General features: G+C 35.8%; 2 protein-coding genes across 7 annotated transcripts in view; both read left to right on the top strand.

The window, feature by feature from the left end:
- LOC127654831 (UDP-glucuronosyltransferase-like) overlaps positions 1-4470 on the top strand; it is a 29782-nt gene extending 25312 nt beyond the window's left edge. For all 6 annotated transcript variants that reach the window (XM_052142296.1, XM_052142299.1, XM_052142298.1 and 3 more), the window contains 3 exons: positions 794-881; positions 1105-1324; positions 2092-4470. In XM_052142296.1, coding sequence (XP_051998256.1) covers positions 794-881; positions 1105-1324; positions 2092-2371 — 588 coding nt within the window. In that variant the 3' untranslated portion in view covers positions 2372-4470. The remainder of the gene's footprint in view (positions 1-793; positions 882-1104; positions 1325-2091) is intronic.
- Positions 4471-8194: 3724 nt separating this feature from the next.
- prmt2 (protein arginine methyltransferase 2) lies at positions 8195-14299 on the top strand. Its single transcript, XM_052142926.1, has 9 exons — positions 8195-8359; positions 8681-8857; positions 10809-10970; positions 11141-11305; positions 11809-11984; positions 13061-13190; positions 13318-13454; positions 13649-13811; positions 14145-14299. The coding sequence occupies exons 1-9, from the start codon at positions 8276-8278 to the stop codon at positions 14175-14177; spliced, it is 1227 nt and encodes a 408-aa protein (XP_051998886.1). The 5' UTR covers positions 8195-8275; the 3' UTR covers positions 14178-14299.
- Positions 14300-16774: the final 2475 nt, after the last annotated feature.

The following is a 16774-nucleotide window of genomic DNA, read 5'->3' as shown; positions in this document are numbered from 1 at the left end:
AGAGGTAACGAATACACCCAGAAACTACACAGAGATGAAAGGCATCTTTAAAAAGACGCATCTTAAATAAGACGTTCATGTCAATGTGTTTGCTCTAATAGAGGAAATACACTTGTTAGATCAAAATACACACTTTTAGCGCTGTCGAAGCGCCCAGGGGCGCACTCTGCACTAGGCGTGCAGATGGAGAGAAAGCCGTTGGAATGCGCTGTATATCCAACAGCAAAATGCTGCTGTAGAGGTGAATTGGAACAGCAGTGGGAATCAGTTGCTGATACACAACCACTCGGCTCCAAAGAAAAAATCTGAATGAGAGGGGGTATTCCAGCTCGTTTTATACCCGTATGTCTGGGGGAGTGGCATGCAAATTCCACTCGCCAATTTTCATTGGCCTTTTCTCAAAGATCTTAGGTGTTTTGGGGCAGCTACATCGACACAACGTCGAGTGAGTGACAGAAGTGGAACCCTTATTTTAAGTGACTGATAAACTGTGAAATTCAGAATGAAAAAAAGTCATAATAATTATGAAAAATAAACACTCTTTAGTTGCATAACTTTGCCAGTTGTGGTCATCTTGGTGTTTTGCTAAATTTGAACAAATAATGCAAAGCATGTCTACTGTTATATGGCCATTACTATCATTTAAAGTGAAATTTTGAAGGTTACATTTCTTGGTTGATTACATGGAAAATGACTGATCCAAATAAGAGAGTTTTATGAAAACATGTCATCACATGCTCAGGATTACAAAATTGCATTTTTGTAACATTCATATTTCTCTCTTTATTTGTAGGTTCTGTGGAGGTACACTGGACCTGTCCCTGAAAATGCCCCAAAGAATGTTAAATTGATGAAGTGGCTACCACAAAATGATCTCTTAGGTATGTTTATATTATCCTTTGATCTAACCTTTTAACCCACCTTAAAGATATTTAGTTAGAAGAAATTATTTCAAGTTTTGCTGAGGTTATTTTGACCATATCATGATAACAAGAGGTTATTAGGTTATTTGAAGTTTGAATTATCTTGCAATATATATTTCATTACAAAATCAATAATGCACTGCTAATACACGTATTTTTATTTTATTTTCTTATGTTTTAGGCCATCCTAAGGTTAAGGCTTTTATTACACATGGTGGATCACACGGAATCTATGAAGGAATCTGTAATGCGGTGCCAATGGTGATGCTTCCACTGTTTGGAGACCAAGGAGATAATGTTCAGCGCCTAGTGTCTCGAGGAGTTGCCGAAACCCTGAGTATCTATGATATTACGTCAGAAAAATTACTGGTGGCACTGAGAAAGGTCATCAATGACAAAAGGTAAGCATAAAAATTAGGTTCAGCCTTTGCATCATACAATGCAATACATGCACTGATGTAATGTGCGTCTGTTTTGATTTATGTAACAAAAGTAACCAAAGTGGCACAATATACACTACCGGTCAAAAGTTTTGAAACACTTTACTGAAATGTTTCTCATGATCTTAAAAATCTTTTGATCTGAAGGCGTATGCTTAAATGTTCTAAATTCGTTTTGTGGACAAAAATATATTTGTGCCACCATATTAATTTATTTCATTATAAAACTAAAATTTTATAAAAAAAAAAAGTTTTGGAAATTGATGACTTGGACCACATAATAAAGGAAAGCAGCCAACAATTGCCCAACATAGATGGGAACTCCTTCAAAACTGTTTAAAAAGAACCCCAGGGTGATACCTCAAGAAGTTCACCCTGTCACGAGTACATTTCTGCAAATTCTAGGCAAAGGTTGACTGCTTTGAAGATGCTAAAATATAACACAGTTTTTATTTATTTTGGATTTTGTTTTTGGTCATAATTCCCATAGTTCCATTTATGTTATTCCATAGTTTTGATGACTTTAGTATTATTCTAAAATGTGAAGAAAAAAAAAATATAATAAAGAATGAGTAAGTGTTTCCAATCTTTTGACTAGTAGTGTATATTTAGACTGTTGCATTGTAAATTATTGCAATCTAAAATTATTATTTAAGGACTGCAATCCATTCATGAATAACATAAGATGGCATGCTAAAACATTCTTCCATCTTTCTTTGACTCACCAGCTACAAGGAGAAGATGACGAAGCTTTCAGCTATCCATAGAGACCGTCCCATTGAGCCTCTGGACCTGGCTGTGTTCTGGACTGAGTTTGTTATGAGGCACAAAGGCGCAGATCATCTCAGACCTGCAGCCCATGAGCTGAACTGGATTCAGTACCATTGTCTGGACGTTATCGGCTTTCTCATTCTCATTCTAGTGACTGTTATTTTTGTGACTGTCAAAAGTTGCATGTTCTGTTTCAGGAAATGCTTTAGGAAAACTAAGAAAAATAAGAAGGAGTAAAAATAATTAACTTTTTGTCCTTTTATTTGGGGTGATTGTGCGGGGAATTGTTTTAATAATATTTTTAACATTTTAATGACTCATGACTTGAATCCATCAATTACTTGAATAAAGCAGTTCATGTATCCGTTCACCTCTTTTATGCACTAGCTCAAGTTTTTGTTGAGAATGGCTGTTATTTTTAATAATTTTAATATCAAATTACATATTATATTAACTTTAAGATTCACTTTAAAATGAACTTTGTGCACTTACGCAACAAATGAAAATTGTCTCTGCTAAACAGTCCATAGTCTGATCTCTGAATCATTTTTTGTTGTCACTTCAACAGTATAGCGTCAAACTGCCTGTCTGCTTCACTGACTGATAGTTGTTGGGAAGTGGAGGTTTTCGAATGTAAGAATAAGCTATTTATTCTTTGACAAATAAAAAAATCCACTATTAGGCTGTAATATGGAGGTACAGTAGCAAGGCAAAGTCAGTGTTTGCATAACATCATATAATCTAAAATGCCACCATCTCGATTTTTGAAGGATGCATCCTTCACTGCCTATGATATACTGTACCTGTGCATTCTGTTCGGGAGTTGAATGAAAAATAAGGTGTCTGATGGAGTGGTTAAAGGTTGTAAATACACTACCGTTCAAAAGTTTAGGGTCACTTACTCATTCTTTATTTTTTTTTATTTATATTTTTTCACATTTTAGAATAATAGTTAAGTCATCACAACTATGGAATAATAGAAAAATGGGATGTTATGACTAAAAAAATCCAAAATACATCTAAATACATTTTTCAATCTTCAAAGTGGCCACACTTTGCCTAGAAATTGCAGACATGTACTCGTGACATTTTCTCAACCAACATCTTGATGTATCACCCTGGGACGCTTTTTAAACAGTATTGAAGGAGTTCCCAACTATATGTCACTTATGGCTGCTTTTCGTAATTATTCGGTCCAAGTCATCATTTCAAAAACTTTTTTTCTTAATTAAATTTTAGTTTTATAATGAAATTATATTTTTGTCTTCAAAACTAATTTCAAACATTTGTGCATACGCCTTCAGATCAAAATATTTTGAATATCATGAAAACATTTCAGGCAAGTGACCCCAAACTTTTGAACGGTAGTGTAGATTTAGAAATCTGATTCTAAGAAATAAGCATTCTAGTGAAGGGGTGGATGCCTGGATCACCACCTCCGCTCTTCAATATATATATATATATATATATATATATATATATATATCCTTTGAGTGAATAAAATTTACACTGATCAGCATTTAACCCAATGTGATTAAGTTCATTATTTTAGTGGAACTAATCAGTATTTTAATCACACATATCATTTTGACCTAATGAATTATTATTCTAAGTATCTTAATATATGTTATCTGTAGTGTCATGCTCTTACAAGCAGTTTCTGACCATTCCATATCTGTTTTCATACTTCAGGAGACAGTTTGTCTCCTGAATAAGAGGCCTAGGTCACGTAGGCCGCTCCTCTAGTGTCTAACCCAACAACATATATTTGATTATGAATGTTTCTGCCACGTTAACAAGAATACAACTTCAGCTCTCATGAGAGAATGTACAATTATATCTATGGTTTAAGTTCCAATAAGATAAGATCTCCAACAGAAGCTTTGTAGTATAAAACCTTGAATAGGAAAAACTGTGTGTGTGTTTTTCCAAAGGTATTTCTGTTTCAGGAATTCAGTAAAGTGAGAATAGCAGTCGAGAGGTGGACCTCAGAGACCTACTACTGTCTATAAAGCGAAGACTGTCCGTGGCCTAGGACCTGACACGGACCATTGGATCCTATATACGGAACTAAAACGTCATGCCAACAATCAATGAGATAAATGATATACACGATGACCATGTTCAGAAATGTTCTATACTTATCTATGCTTGTAGCCAATCAGAAATCTAGAAACTATAGCATTAAAGTCAACATGATGCTGCATCTGACTATAATTATTGATGTTTTGGACCCGAGTTCAGTTCGTGATTCTCCTGTCTTTGAACTCAAAGGCTTTTGTACTGCTGACTTCTGCCATTTGATTTTGCAAACAACTCTCTTCAGTAAAATTCAAATAATTTGATTGACACCTCGACTCCTGGTCTTCATTCCAAGCCTACTGGTCTATGGGTCATTAAATATTTGCATTGTTCTCTCTAAAGCTTTAGCTTGTAGATCATCTGACATGAAATGATGGTGCCTTGAAACTCTGTTTGAAGCCAGATTTCACAAAGAACCTTCATACAAAATGCTGTGAAGGACATTTCCTTAGCACTATAATAAAAACATAGCTTCATTTTTATTGATTGTTGTTGAATTCAGTGGCTAATCTGAATATAGATGATCATAGGGTCTTTTCTCCAGATATTCAACAAAATGGTAAAAAGTTTGCAGTTGTAATTTTCTTACAATTTCTGACCCATGCTTTCTAAGGACAGAGTGGCCCAGCCAGATAAAAGAATACAATACTACAATAGTGAGTGCATGAGTGACTAAAAGAGATAGTGAGTGAGTGAGTGATGAGTGAGTGAATGAAAGAGATAGCGAGAGAGTGAGTGAGTGAGGTGAGTGAGTGAGTGATGAGTGAGTGAGTGAATGAAAGAGCTAGTGAGTGATGAGTGACTGAAAGAGATGGTGAGTGAATGAGGTGAGTGAGTGAAATATATAGTGAGTGAATGAGATAATGAAAGAGTGAGTGATGAGTGACTGAAAGAGATAGTGAGTGAGTGAGTGAGTGAGTGAAAGATATAGTGAGTGAGTGAAAGAGATAGTGAGTGAGTGAAAGATATAGTGAGTGTGTGAGTGAGTGAGTGAGTGAGTGAGTGAGTGACTGAATGATATAGTGAGTGATGAGTGTGTGTGTGAGTGAGTGAACCAAACAGGGTTAAGTTAACAGAAAATAAATTGATTAGCCTATATTAAAATCCTTGATTTCACACATCCTCACATTCAAGCGGGAAGCAGAACCACCCCATCACATCCTTTACCACCACGTCACAATAAAACATGTGACGGGGTGGTAAATTTCATTCCAAAATGGCCAAAATGTGGTCAAGTTCCTTACATAGCATGAATGCATTCAATCTGAAATATAATTTTCTTTGCATTAATAATGTAAAAACTTTAATTAAAAAACAGTTTTCCCTATCTATCTTGAGCTTGACGGACGATGCCTAACATGAAAAAGCAACAAATAAACAAAGTAAAAGAATGTCAGTACATGCCTGCTTTTGTTCTTGGTAGCTACAAGGCTCAAATTATGTCATTTCCACTTTGTGATGTAATTTAAAGCAACAGTACATTATTTATAGATAAAACAAGTTAGTGTGACAGGGTGGTAAGTCAAACTGAGGGAAGCGCACAAATCATAAAATATTTACAAAAAATAAGGTTTATTTTAAATAAATATATCTTATATATACAGGGGCACACATACAATCCTGAAAATAATAAATGTTTTTAGATGCAAATGTCATGATGGTCAACACGGGCCTGTGAAATTGGCTATGTACTAATGAAATATTATTAAAAATAGTATGTTACTCTTTAAGAATAATATTTGTATCATATATAATGTTAACAAGAACACTTGATTTAATAACTTTAAGCTTTGGAAACACACTCACTCACTATATCATTCAGTGACTCACTCACTCACTCACACCCAATTGGGACATTTTTTGTGCCTTATGCCTCTCATCAAACGTTGCGGACCCAAATGGCACCCGTTTCATAGAATGATCTCCTTGTATAGGAGACAACTTATGTAAAAATTGGCTCATCTTAGCCCACTCTCTTTTGTTCCCCACAGTTAAGTGTTCATTCCAATAAATAAAGCGGCCCTTTATGCTATTGCTAATTAAGAAGGCAAGAAATACAATTACAAATACTATTTATTTATGTTAAAGTTATTTGAATTCACTATAAACAATAGCCTATTAAACAATCACAATTAAGAGAATTACCTTCTTTATAATCCGGAATGACGTTTATTCAGACACTGTTTTGCTTTTGATTCTTCACAAGTTCAGAACCACCAGAACCCCTCTACCTAGTGAACCTTCAAATTCAGCAAAACACGGTAGAACACTAACAAGGAGATCGGAGGCCGTAAGTTTTGACTGCATAGAACCGAAGGAGATGCTTCAGTACACTGAATAAACTGCATTTGTGAGGAAACTCGTCACTTAATTAATTGAGCACATGTTCTTTAACTTAAGCACGTATTACAGTAAAAAAAAAATTAGAATTAACAATGTGTGTAGTTTATGTGTGTAGATAAAGTTGCTGGCTTTTAAGAGACGGCATGGATAGTTTTGCGACAGGTAGGTGTCAGTTTACGGCTCTTCCGATTCATTGTATTGTATCCGCAAATGGTGATACTGTCGTAACAAGGCATTTTTTTTATTTGTTTTTTATTAACGCTTAACACAATACACAAATAATAACAGATAACAGAATACAAAAACAACACCAAAAAAAAAAAAAAAAAAAATTTTTAAATAAAATAAAAAAAAAAATAACAATGGGGGAATGATATAAATTAAACATATTGATACATTATAAGAATTACATGACACTGAAAAAAGGAAAAGAATTACAAACAGATAATGTTTTTAAGGCTTTTTTGTTCTCAGACAACTTAATTGAAAATAGATATTTTCCAAGTTCTATAACAAATATAAGAAAGAGAGGTTTGGCATTTAGATATTTAGATTTATGAATATGGAATTTTGCTAGTAATAAGATCATATTAATTACGTAAAAATGACCTTTTTTAGATTTATCATAATCAACAAAGCCTAGGACCACATCCTTCCAATACAACACACATTCATTATAGATTTCAGACCTAATAAATCCTAAAACATCTTGCCAATACATTTTCGTAAATGGACAATACCAAAAAAGATGAACTACAGTTTCGTCAGAGTTGTCACAGAAAGAGCAACTGGAGGAAATATCCTTTTTGAACTTTTTTAGATAGTGATTTGCAGGGTAGCTTTTATGAATTATTTTAAAAGAAATCTCTTTTACTTTATTGGTTAAGAAAAAGAGCTGTGGAAGCATCCATACTTTTTTTCCAACAGATATTACCAACTAAATTACTCCAATAAGCGGTCACAGGCGGTAAAGTAACAATGTCTTGCTGAAATAGTGAACGGACTGATCTATTATTGTTTTTATTGGGAGAAGCAAAGCACAATTTGCCAACAGGAGTATTGACCAAACTCAGAGAGACTGGAAGAAGAGAATGAGTTCCTCTCAATAAAGCAAGAGCACCTGGATTGAACCCATAACTATTGAAAATTCTTTGGGAGAAACAGGAAATTGAAAATGATCTAGAAATTCCTTATATGAAAACAACAGCCCTTGAGAATTGATTAATTGACTTAGATATATTTATCAAACCAATTCTGAAAAAATATAGATTTATTCTTGTATAAAATATTACAGTTATTCCAAATAAAATATTTATGAGGTGAAAAGTTGTGCTTAAATATCAAAGACCAAGCCAAAAGTGACTGCTTATGAAAAGCAGATAATATTGCTGGTAATTTTTCAATTTTGTAGTTACATAACAGAAGAAAATCCAGACCGCCAAACTGAGAAAAAAACATAATTAGGAAAAAAGTTCCATAAAGACACTGGGTTCTTTTTATCGTAACAAGGCATTTGACCGCTCTCTGCAATGGGAAAGCCGCGGAGAATTGTATATAAATAAAATAAGCTCTAGTTCTACGTCAAGCGACGTCAAAGGACATTTATTTTGAAAATTACATTGTAGGCGTGGCGCCGTGAAAATTTTCCTGTTAATCTGATGTGTTATTTCTGTTTATGAGATTTAATACATTTGCGGCTCTTTTTGATTTTATGAAATGCTTGAAAATGAAAGCAGTGAAGGTCGTGAAGCAGAAGAGTATATTGGACTTTCGGACTTTGTGGCTGATGGAGATGAACAGGTATTTGATGTTGTTTCGAAGTGTGTGCGCGCGCATGACAGTCTTTCAAAAGAAACACCGCTACTGACTGATTTGAGTGAATATTATTGAGAGTCTGCATTTTTGAGTATTAAAATATATTAATGGGGGGGTGAAGAAAGGCAATAAAGAATACTTCATAAATGTACATTTCAAATGTGTTTGAATGTCCAATATAATATTTATTTTGTTTGTAATCAAATAATCTTATGCTATAACAGTTTGGATTTTACATCGGATTTAATTTTGCTTGGTTTAGATGGTATATGGCCGTTTCTAAGTCTTTTTTCTCTCTAAACACAGCTAAGTTTCTCAGTTGGTGATAGATTAAAGGTCCATGACAGGAGTTCAGAAGTGTGGTGGTGGGCTGAACTGCAGGGTCACTTTGGTTATGTTCCATCCAACTATTTGCACCAAAACGACGAGGATGTGGAAGATGCTTGGCAAAACGACGAATATTTCGGGAATTATGGGATATTAGTGAGTACAAATTATTAACCAGTTAATCAAAACTCTAGCAAGCATCCCATTATAACATTATGTGGCTCAATAACAAAAAGTTTAAATAAAACGGTATGAGAAAAACATTGTAAAGTATCAATACAGTTTTGTATTCAAACATTAGTTTAACTTGGTTTGCATTAAAGGAATGCTTTATTCAAATTCTCTCATATTTTACTCACCCTCATGCCATCCCAGATGTTTATGACTTTCTTTCTTCTGCTAAACACAAACAAGGATTTTTAGAAGAATATTTCAGCTCTGCAAGTCCATACAATGCAAGTGAATGGTGACCACAACTTTGAAGGTCCACAAACATCACATAAAGGCAACTTACAAGCAATCCATAAATCTCCAGTGGTTAAATCCATACCTTCAGAAGCTATAACGGTGCGTTCACATACAAATCGAGTGTTTCGCACGGCGCGATTACATACAAAGTCAATGCAAAGATGCGAATAGGCGGAAATTCATGTAATCCAAAAGACTCCAGTGGTTAAATCCATACCTTCAGGAGCTATAAGAGTGAGTGAGAAACTTATAAATGTTTAACTCCTTTTTTACCATAAATCTCCACATTCATTTTCACATTCTCCTTTTATTATTGGTGATTCACATTCTTCGTGCATTTCACCACCTACTAGGCAGGGAGGCAAAAATATATTTAAATAAAAAGGACTTAAATATTGATCTTTTTCTCACCCACTCCTATCATATTTTTTCAGAAGACATGGATTAAACCACTGGAATCTTATTACTTTTATGCTCCATTTATATGCTGTTTGTGGCTTCAAAGTTTAGGTCACCATTCACTTGTATTGCACGGACCTACAGAGCGGAGACATCATAATAATAATTGTAATTTTATCTTTTAGAGATTAAGCACATAGTGCTTCACCAAAACACACACACACACAGTAAAACACAAACCAATCACATAGTAAACAAAGCAAGTCTATACAAATGTCACGATGGTAGGTGAAGGCAGACAAAGGACGAGGATCTACTTGCAGCGTAGGTTTATTTGATAAAAGGGTAACACGAAAACATCCACGATGGGGAAAAAGTAAAACAAACCACGAAAGGCATACCAAAGGAAACAAGCAAAGACAGCACGGGTAACAGGCTTCCACATACATCAAAGACCGACAGGGGAAAGGAGAAACAAACAGGGTTAAATACACAAACACAATGAAGACTAAACGAGACACAGGTGAGAACAATGAAGAGTGCAGGCAGTGAGAGAGGCCAGGAATTGTGGGAATTGTAGTTTTACACACGGACAGTGAGACTCAGGGCGGACAACAGGGAAAACGTGATATGGAACGGGATCGGTGAAGAGTGAAACGGAAAACACAGAGCAGACAACACGGAAACATGACATAAACGTGATGGGTGAAACAGAGAACATGGGGCAGACAACACAGGAACGTGACAACAAATGAGTTTTTAAACTAGATTTAAAAACAGACACCGATTTATCAGATCTAATATCTCTGGGCAGGCTGTTTCATTATCGTGTTGCCTTCACTACAAATGCTCTATCATACATTTTGCATCTGGATCTTGGAACAGCCAACAGTTTATGACAAGAAGATCCAACTATTTCATAAGGTCTTAAATGTTATGCCAAATGTTCTGGAGCTAACCCATGTAATGCCTTGTATGTAATGAATACAATCTTAAAATCAAACCTAACATGAACTGGTAGCCAATGCATAGAAGCTAAAAGTAGAGTAATAAGATTAAAAGACCTAGTTTGTGTCTAAAGTCAATCTGCAGCATTTTGCACAATATTCTTCTAAAAATCTTTGTGTTCAGTAGAAGAAAGAAAGACATACACATTTGGGATGGAATGAGTAAATGATGAGAGAATTTCTATTTTTGGGTGAACTATACCTTTAATGTACCACCTATTTCCTGCTGTTAGAGGCTTCATCTTGAAATGCTGTCAGATAAACCCCGCACAGAGATGTACAGGCAGGTGATCCTGAGGAACAGTACTGCCCTGGGAGGGAAGGTGGTCATGGACTTGGGCTGTGGGACAGGAGTTATCAGCCTCTTCTGTGCCCGACTAGCACAACCTGCAGCGGTAAGAGGAACTAAGTCACTTTTGGATGTAGAATGCTTCAAAAACATAAACTTAAGCTTTACAGGGATAAAAGTGTACATTCATGGCAAAAGCCTAAAAGCCCAAAAAAGTTATTATATTGGCCTTTATATTGCTATGTCTGTATATTTTTGTCTGTTTTACTTCTTCAGGTGTATGCTGTAGAAGCCAGCTCAATGGCAGAGCACACAAAGGAACTAGTGAGGCAGAACGGTTGTGAGGGAGTCGTGACCGTGTTTCAGGGCCGAGTCGAGAATGTCTCTCTGCCCGGGAAAGTGGATGTTCTAGTGTCAGAGTGGATGGGGAACTGTCTTCTGGTATGAGAGCAGCTTTAGACTTCTGCATACTCCCATCCAGTATTAAAAATTAATAGTATTTTTCAGTTGTTTTTTTTTTCTCAATAACATTTTCTGCCCTTACACAAATTAATAGTATTTTTGTAAAATGTTTCGTATCATGTACACTCACATAAGTTGAAGACTCCAGTCATATCACTAAAGAAATACATTAATCATGGGTAACCTTTAATAGTGCATTTTTATAATGGCAACAGGACAGGAACCAAAAACTATTGCTTTTACATTATTCTGCTTCCATGCCACTAGATGTCAGTATAAGTCCAAGACATTAAGAGAGTACTTAGTGCATCTGTACATATGACAGAACATAGATATTAGGTCTGTTGAGTGGATAAATAATGTCACCTTTCTCTTTGAAATTGCTGTCACTTTATCTGTAATAGGACCTTGCATTTTTATTAATACTGGCTTTTTCATTGGTTGTTGACTCTTGCGTAAACTTATAACGCTCTGATTTTCAGTTTGAGTTCATGGTGGAGTCAGTGTTGCTGGCTCGTGATCTATGGTTGAAGGAGGGGGGAATGATGTGGCCGTCTTCTGCCTGTCTTACTGTCGTTCCTTGCCAGGCCCTCTCTGACTACAAGCAAAAAATTGAGTTCTGGGAGAAGCCATATGACCTTGACTTCAGCTTTCTGCAGTGAGGCCTTTGTTATTAATACACAGCTCTGTCTGTATTCTGGTCCTGTTTACACCTAGTATTAAGATGCGTTTTTGGTGGTCAGCCGAGACACATTGCTGTTTCCACCTGGTATTACCATATATCTCAAATGCGTCTCCTGTGACCACCTGGGTTTGGATTTTGAGGGTATAACAATATACATCAGTCACTGTATCAGTTTGTTATTGCATGACAATAAACCACAAAAAAGTCATAAACAAATCATGAAAAAAACGGAGCATCGTTTCTCCCAGATGTAGTTGAACTTCTATCTAAGAACTAGTGGAGTAGCTGTGTTTATCTGATCTTCAGAAGTGTGTGCTTGTCATCCATGTCTCTGCATGTTGATATAAGACACACTAAAGAAGATCCATGAAGTTCTTGGGCTTTTGTATGTATTCGCTTTTTCAAATTTGCTGGTCAGATGGTGGCAAAGTTTAAACTCATGTTTTAGTGTAGTGGTTGATTGACAGGTGTGGTACTTCGCTTCTGTCCGGGACGCATTCAAGACGGATTAACGTTTACACTTCAGATGTTATGTGGTCACATGTTTTTGACTACCTCCATATGTGGTTTCAGTAATCTGATCACAAAAATCTTTTGGACCCCATTTCCACCTGTATTTAGCACTGACCACTTGTGATCAGATCACCAAAAAAGCATCTTAATACCAGGTATACACAGGGTCTGTTTACAGTGGATACTTCAGCAATGTCACTTTAGCGAACTAATAAAACTACTACTTTTTTAATGGATGAGATTATAGCTTCTAAAACCTGTATTTGAAATGGGTGATTTTTTAAATTTTTTTCTCTCTGATTTTCTCCCCTTTTAAATACTTTTAAAGTACTTTCTCCTATCACAGCTTAATATACAGCGACATCCGTTTGGTGTCATAGAAATTACACACTTCAGCGTTAAAAAGAGGAATTCGATAAAAAATAAAACACACGTAGAATGATTTCTATAAAAAAATAAAAATAATCGAATCAGTAGATTCATCACTATTATATTACACTTGGGCACTATGAAAACCCTGTATTTATGTATTGTAGGCCACTTGCACAGAAGGAGTTTCTCTCCAAGCCTAAGTTTAGCCATCATCTCATACCTGAGGACTGTTTGTCCACCCCATCTGATGTCATCACTCTTGATATGGCTACGATGCGGGTGTCAGACTTGGAGGTAAATGTTAGAATTTTGATTAAAATTAAGTAACTATTATAAATACATGATTTAAGAGGAAGTATGTTGGACATAAAAAATGACAAGGTATTAAAACGGCTCTGCTTTCTCTGCCTCTTCTATTTAGAGACTCAAAGGAGAGTTTAGTTTTACTATTGAGAAGACAGGCACATGGCATGGCTTCACTGTTTGGTTCAGTGCACATTTCCAGAGTTTAGAAGAAGACGGACCAGCATTGGAGTTGAACACCGGACCATATTCTGAGTATGCCATTTTTGAAAATGCATAAATAGAAAATTACCAAATGGAATAAGATGCTGTACATCATAAGATACTTTATTAAATCCCTTACCCTTATTTACAATTCTTACAGTTCACATGCTAATCTGCATTCTTAAATGTAAAAATGATTGAAAAAAGATTGACCTTAAACAGAGCCTTAAATAATGTTTTCCTAGGATGACTCACTGGAAACAGACTCTGTTCATGGTGGATTCACCAGTGACAGTTGAGAAAGGAGACATTATCGTGGGGTCCATACATCTTCAGAGAAATCCTATCTGGAGACGTCACTTGTCAATCACCTTTTCATGGAATATAAACAGCACAGATCTTTCTAGGGTAAGACTTTTGGACAAGATACTTAATCTATTGCACAATGGAAGGAGGGCTTTCTTCCCAAATCCATCTTAAATGATTTAGGTCAAGTAATATGCTGTTTCTTTACATTTTAAATCCAGAACATCCACACATTTTGTTGCTCCTTTAAATTATTCAATTATAGTAGTTTTCTTTTTGATGTTTTGGCATTTGCTTTGTCTTACCACCAGAAATCAGATGTGAATTGTGGTTAATGAATTAATATTTTATAGGAAAGTATTGTAAGTGTTCACAAGCATTCAAATGTTCATGTTGGTGCTATAATTCTTCATTTACATTCAAAATATTTTACAGGTACAGACAAAGAGTTTTCCAATGTGGAGGTGACATGAAGACCCATCCACTAACTTTTGCAACAAACAAATCCTTGTCCTTGAACTTTGTCTTTCTCTTTGCATTTTACAAACAGTACCTGTCCATGCAGGTTGCATTTGTCAAAATAAAACTGACAAGACTAAAATGCAGATTGTAGATTTTTTTTAAACAAACCTTTCAAATGCTCGAGTCCATAGAATACCTGCCCTCATGTTTTATGAGTTTTTCATAGTAAGGAGCTAAAGCAGCACAAAAAACGAATTAGAAACTGTAAAGCTCAAACATGAAAGTGTTTATCAGCCCTCAAACACAAAAGCATCCCTTGGATCAAACTTCTTTCTCTCTTTCAAGAGCACATCTTATTTAACAAAACTTTGATTTTGAAATTTTTATGCCTTTTATAAAACATGAATGTTGTGCTGTAGTATGTTTTATTATTTATATCTTCAAAGTTTGCAGTTCTCCCTATTTTGGTATGAAGCAGTGAAAATAAAAAATTAAATAGTTATGATTAATAATGACAATTTTACGTTTGAAAAATATAATAAGTTCTAATAGTTATTATATTTTTAATAAAATCCCAGTGGAGAGAATGTGCTGTTTTTATGATCTGTATGAGCGCAGACATCTTTTATTTATTACTATTTTATACAAGTAGGAAGTTACAGATCAAAGCAGGTTTATGTTTTTTTAAAAGAGAGAAAAATGCATGATTTTAAATGAGACCCCACAAGAATGTGCAAAATAGCTTTCCAGGGGGTCTCCGGTTACATTCAGTGGCTCCAAGACCCACACCCTAGACACCCAGTAATTAGCACTATGAATATAATAAGAATGCTTTATCTTAAAATGTTGACTTGTTGTAGATCAGAATCTAAATCAAATGATTTTATAATGTTGAGTGTTGTTGAAGAACCCCAGGGAGGAGAGGGAGAGAAACAGAACTATCTACATGCCATTACACGTTTCCACATTACTAAAAAACGAAATGTTTTATAATGATAATAATGTTTTAAAATCACAGTATATTTAAAACAGAAAGTTTCAAGAGCCAAGGCTTTGTGATATACATTTTTTTGTTATACAAAACATACAATGTCTTCACACCTACCACTATCTATTAATTGCCAAATGTTTTTTTAATTAAGTTGTTTGATGGCCAATTTGTCTTTAATTTGCAATAGAAACGGCATGATGTTACACACACGTTCATCGATAGCACTCGCTATGTTCGCAATCTGTCACACCGCTGGAGCACACTAATACTAAAGTTACCTTTGGTTTTGCACTAAGTTTATGGGCAGATTTATTTCTGCCCCAATCCATTTTAGTGAGGGCTTGTTGCAGTACCATATTTGACCTCAGATTTCCATTAGAAAAACTAAGGGGCGCTGTGGAGTTCAGACTCTCTGCCCCACATGCTTGTATCTATATCAAACACTGTATAACAGAGATTTCAGCTGCTTTACAACTTAAAAATAGGATACAAACTTATACTAGGCCTACTTTTAAATACATAGTATGTCAGCATTTTGAACACCTTTACGGGAAAACAAATAAAATTATTGGCAGTTTATAGAGTAGATCTATGTTTTCAAGTGGATGAATATTTAGGTGGGGCTCTGCCCTACCTGGCCATATAGACGTGCCGTGACTGATTGTCACATAAGTTTTGGTTTAGTGCAAAACAATTCTGCCCTGTTTACATACAAAATTTTGTGTATGTTTTGCATCCCAGATGTACACGCATGTGTGTAAAATGGAGAAAGCATTGAGACGAATTATTGAAATTGATCAGCTTACTGTCACGTGAAATATGAGAATTTCATGTATGGGGAAGTTTACTGGGTCTTTGCCATGTGAGAGACACCAATCAGTGAACAACTTCCATTGTAGCGCATAGAGGCATCTCATGGATGGTGCTCTAGCCTGTAAATTGGTGTTTGTGACTGAACGTGTCAGTTCTGGAACATTTAGTACACTCTGTTCAGGGGCCACACATGCAGGTTCCACAGCTGGGGCTGGGGATGCCAGATTGCACCTTGCACCTTAGAGAGGAAAACCCTTCTCAGCTGTATTTCCCATAGCAAGCTGTACTGCATCTCTTATCATTTCCAGAATGCTGCCACCATAAATCCCAATGCTTTCTGAAACAGGCTCAATGGAAGTGTTCTCCCCAGTTTGAACTGAGACAGACACTGTAGAATGGCCTGAACATGCTTGCTCGTGAGGTGCGCATACGTGGAGTCAAGGTGGACTCCCAAAAAGGAGATGAAGCAGTAAGTCTCTTTGTTGGCATAACAGAAACTCTGATTGCACCAGTAACAGCCAATCGTCGAGGAAGTTCAAGATGTGCATGCCACTCAGTCTCAGAGGGGCGAGAACTGCATCGATGCACTTTGTGAATGTACGAGGAGCTAGAGACAGTCCGAAGGACAGGACTTTGAATGGATTCACTGTTTCCTCGAACGCGAATCTCAAAAACATCCTGTGATGTCGTACAGTTTGGATATGAAAGTCTTCGGACAACACCGTGGAAGACAGAACAGCGTTGAAATGTGGTGGCCGGTGTGCAATTTGAATCGTATAACCATGTTCAATCAAGCCTT

Source organism: Xyrauchen texanus, chromosome 14 (genome assembly GCF_025860055.1).
Source record: "Xyrauchen texanus isolate HMW12.3.18 chromosome 14, RBS_HiC_50CHRs, whole genome shotgun sequence".
Lineage (NCBI taxonomy): Eukaryota > Metazoa > Chordata > Actinopteri > Cypriniformes > Catostomidae > Xyrauchen > Xyrauchen texanus.
This window is presented reverse-complemented; position numbering and strand designations above follow the sequence as displayed.

Bases quoted from the DNA above. Each gene is read 5' to 3' on its own strand.
- prmt2 (XM_052142926.1), top strand. From the start codon at position 8,276: ATGCTTGAAAATGAAAGCAGTGAAGGTCGTGAAGCAGAAGAGTATATT. The intron at 10,971-11,140 runs GTAAGAGGAACT...TTACTTCTTCAG, and splicing joins GACTAGCACAACCTGCAGCG to GTGTATGCTGTAGAAGCCAG. The intron at 13,455-13,648 runs GTATGCCATTTT...ATGTTTTCCTAG, and splicing joins AACACCGGACCATATTCTGA to GATGACTCACTGGAAACAGA.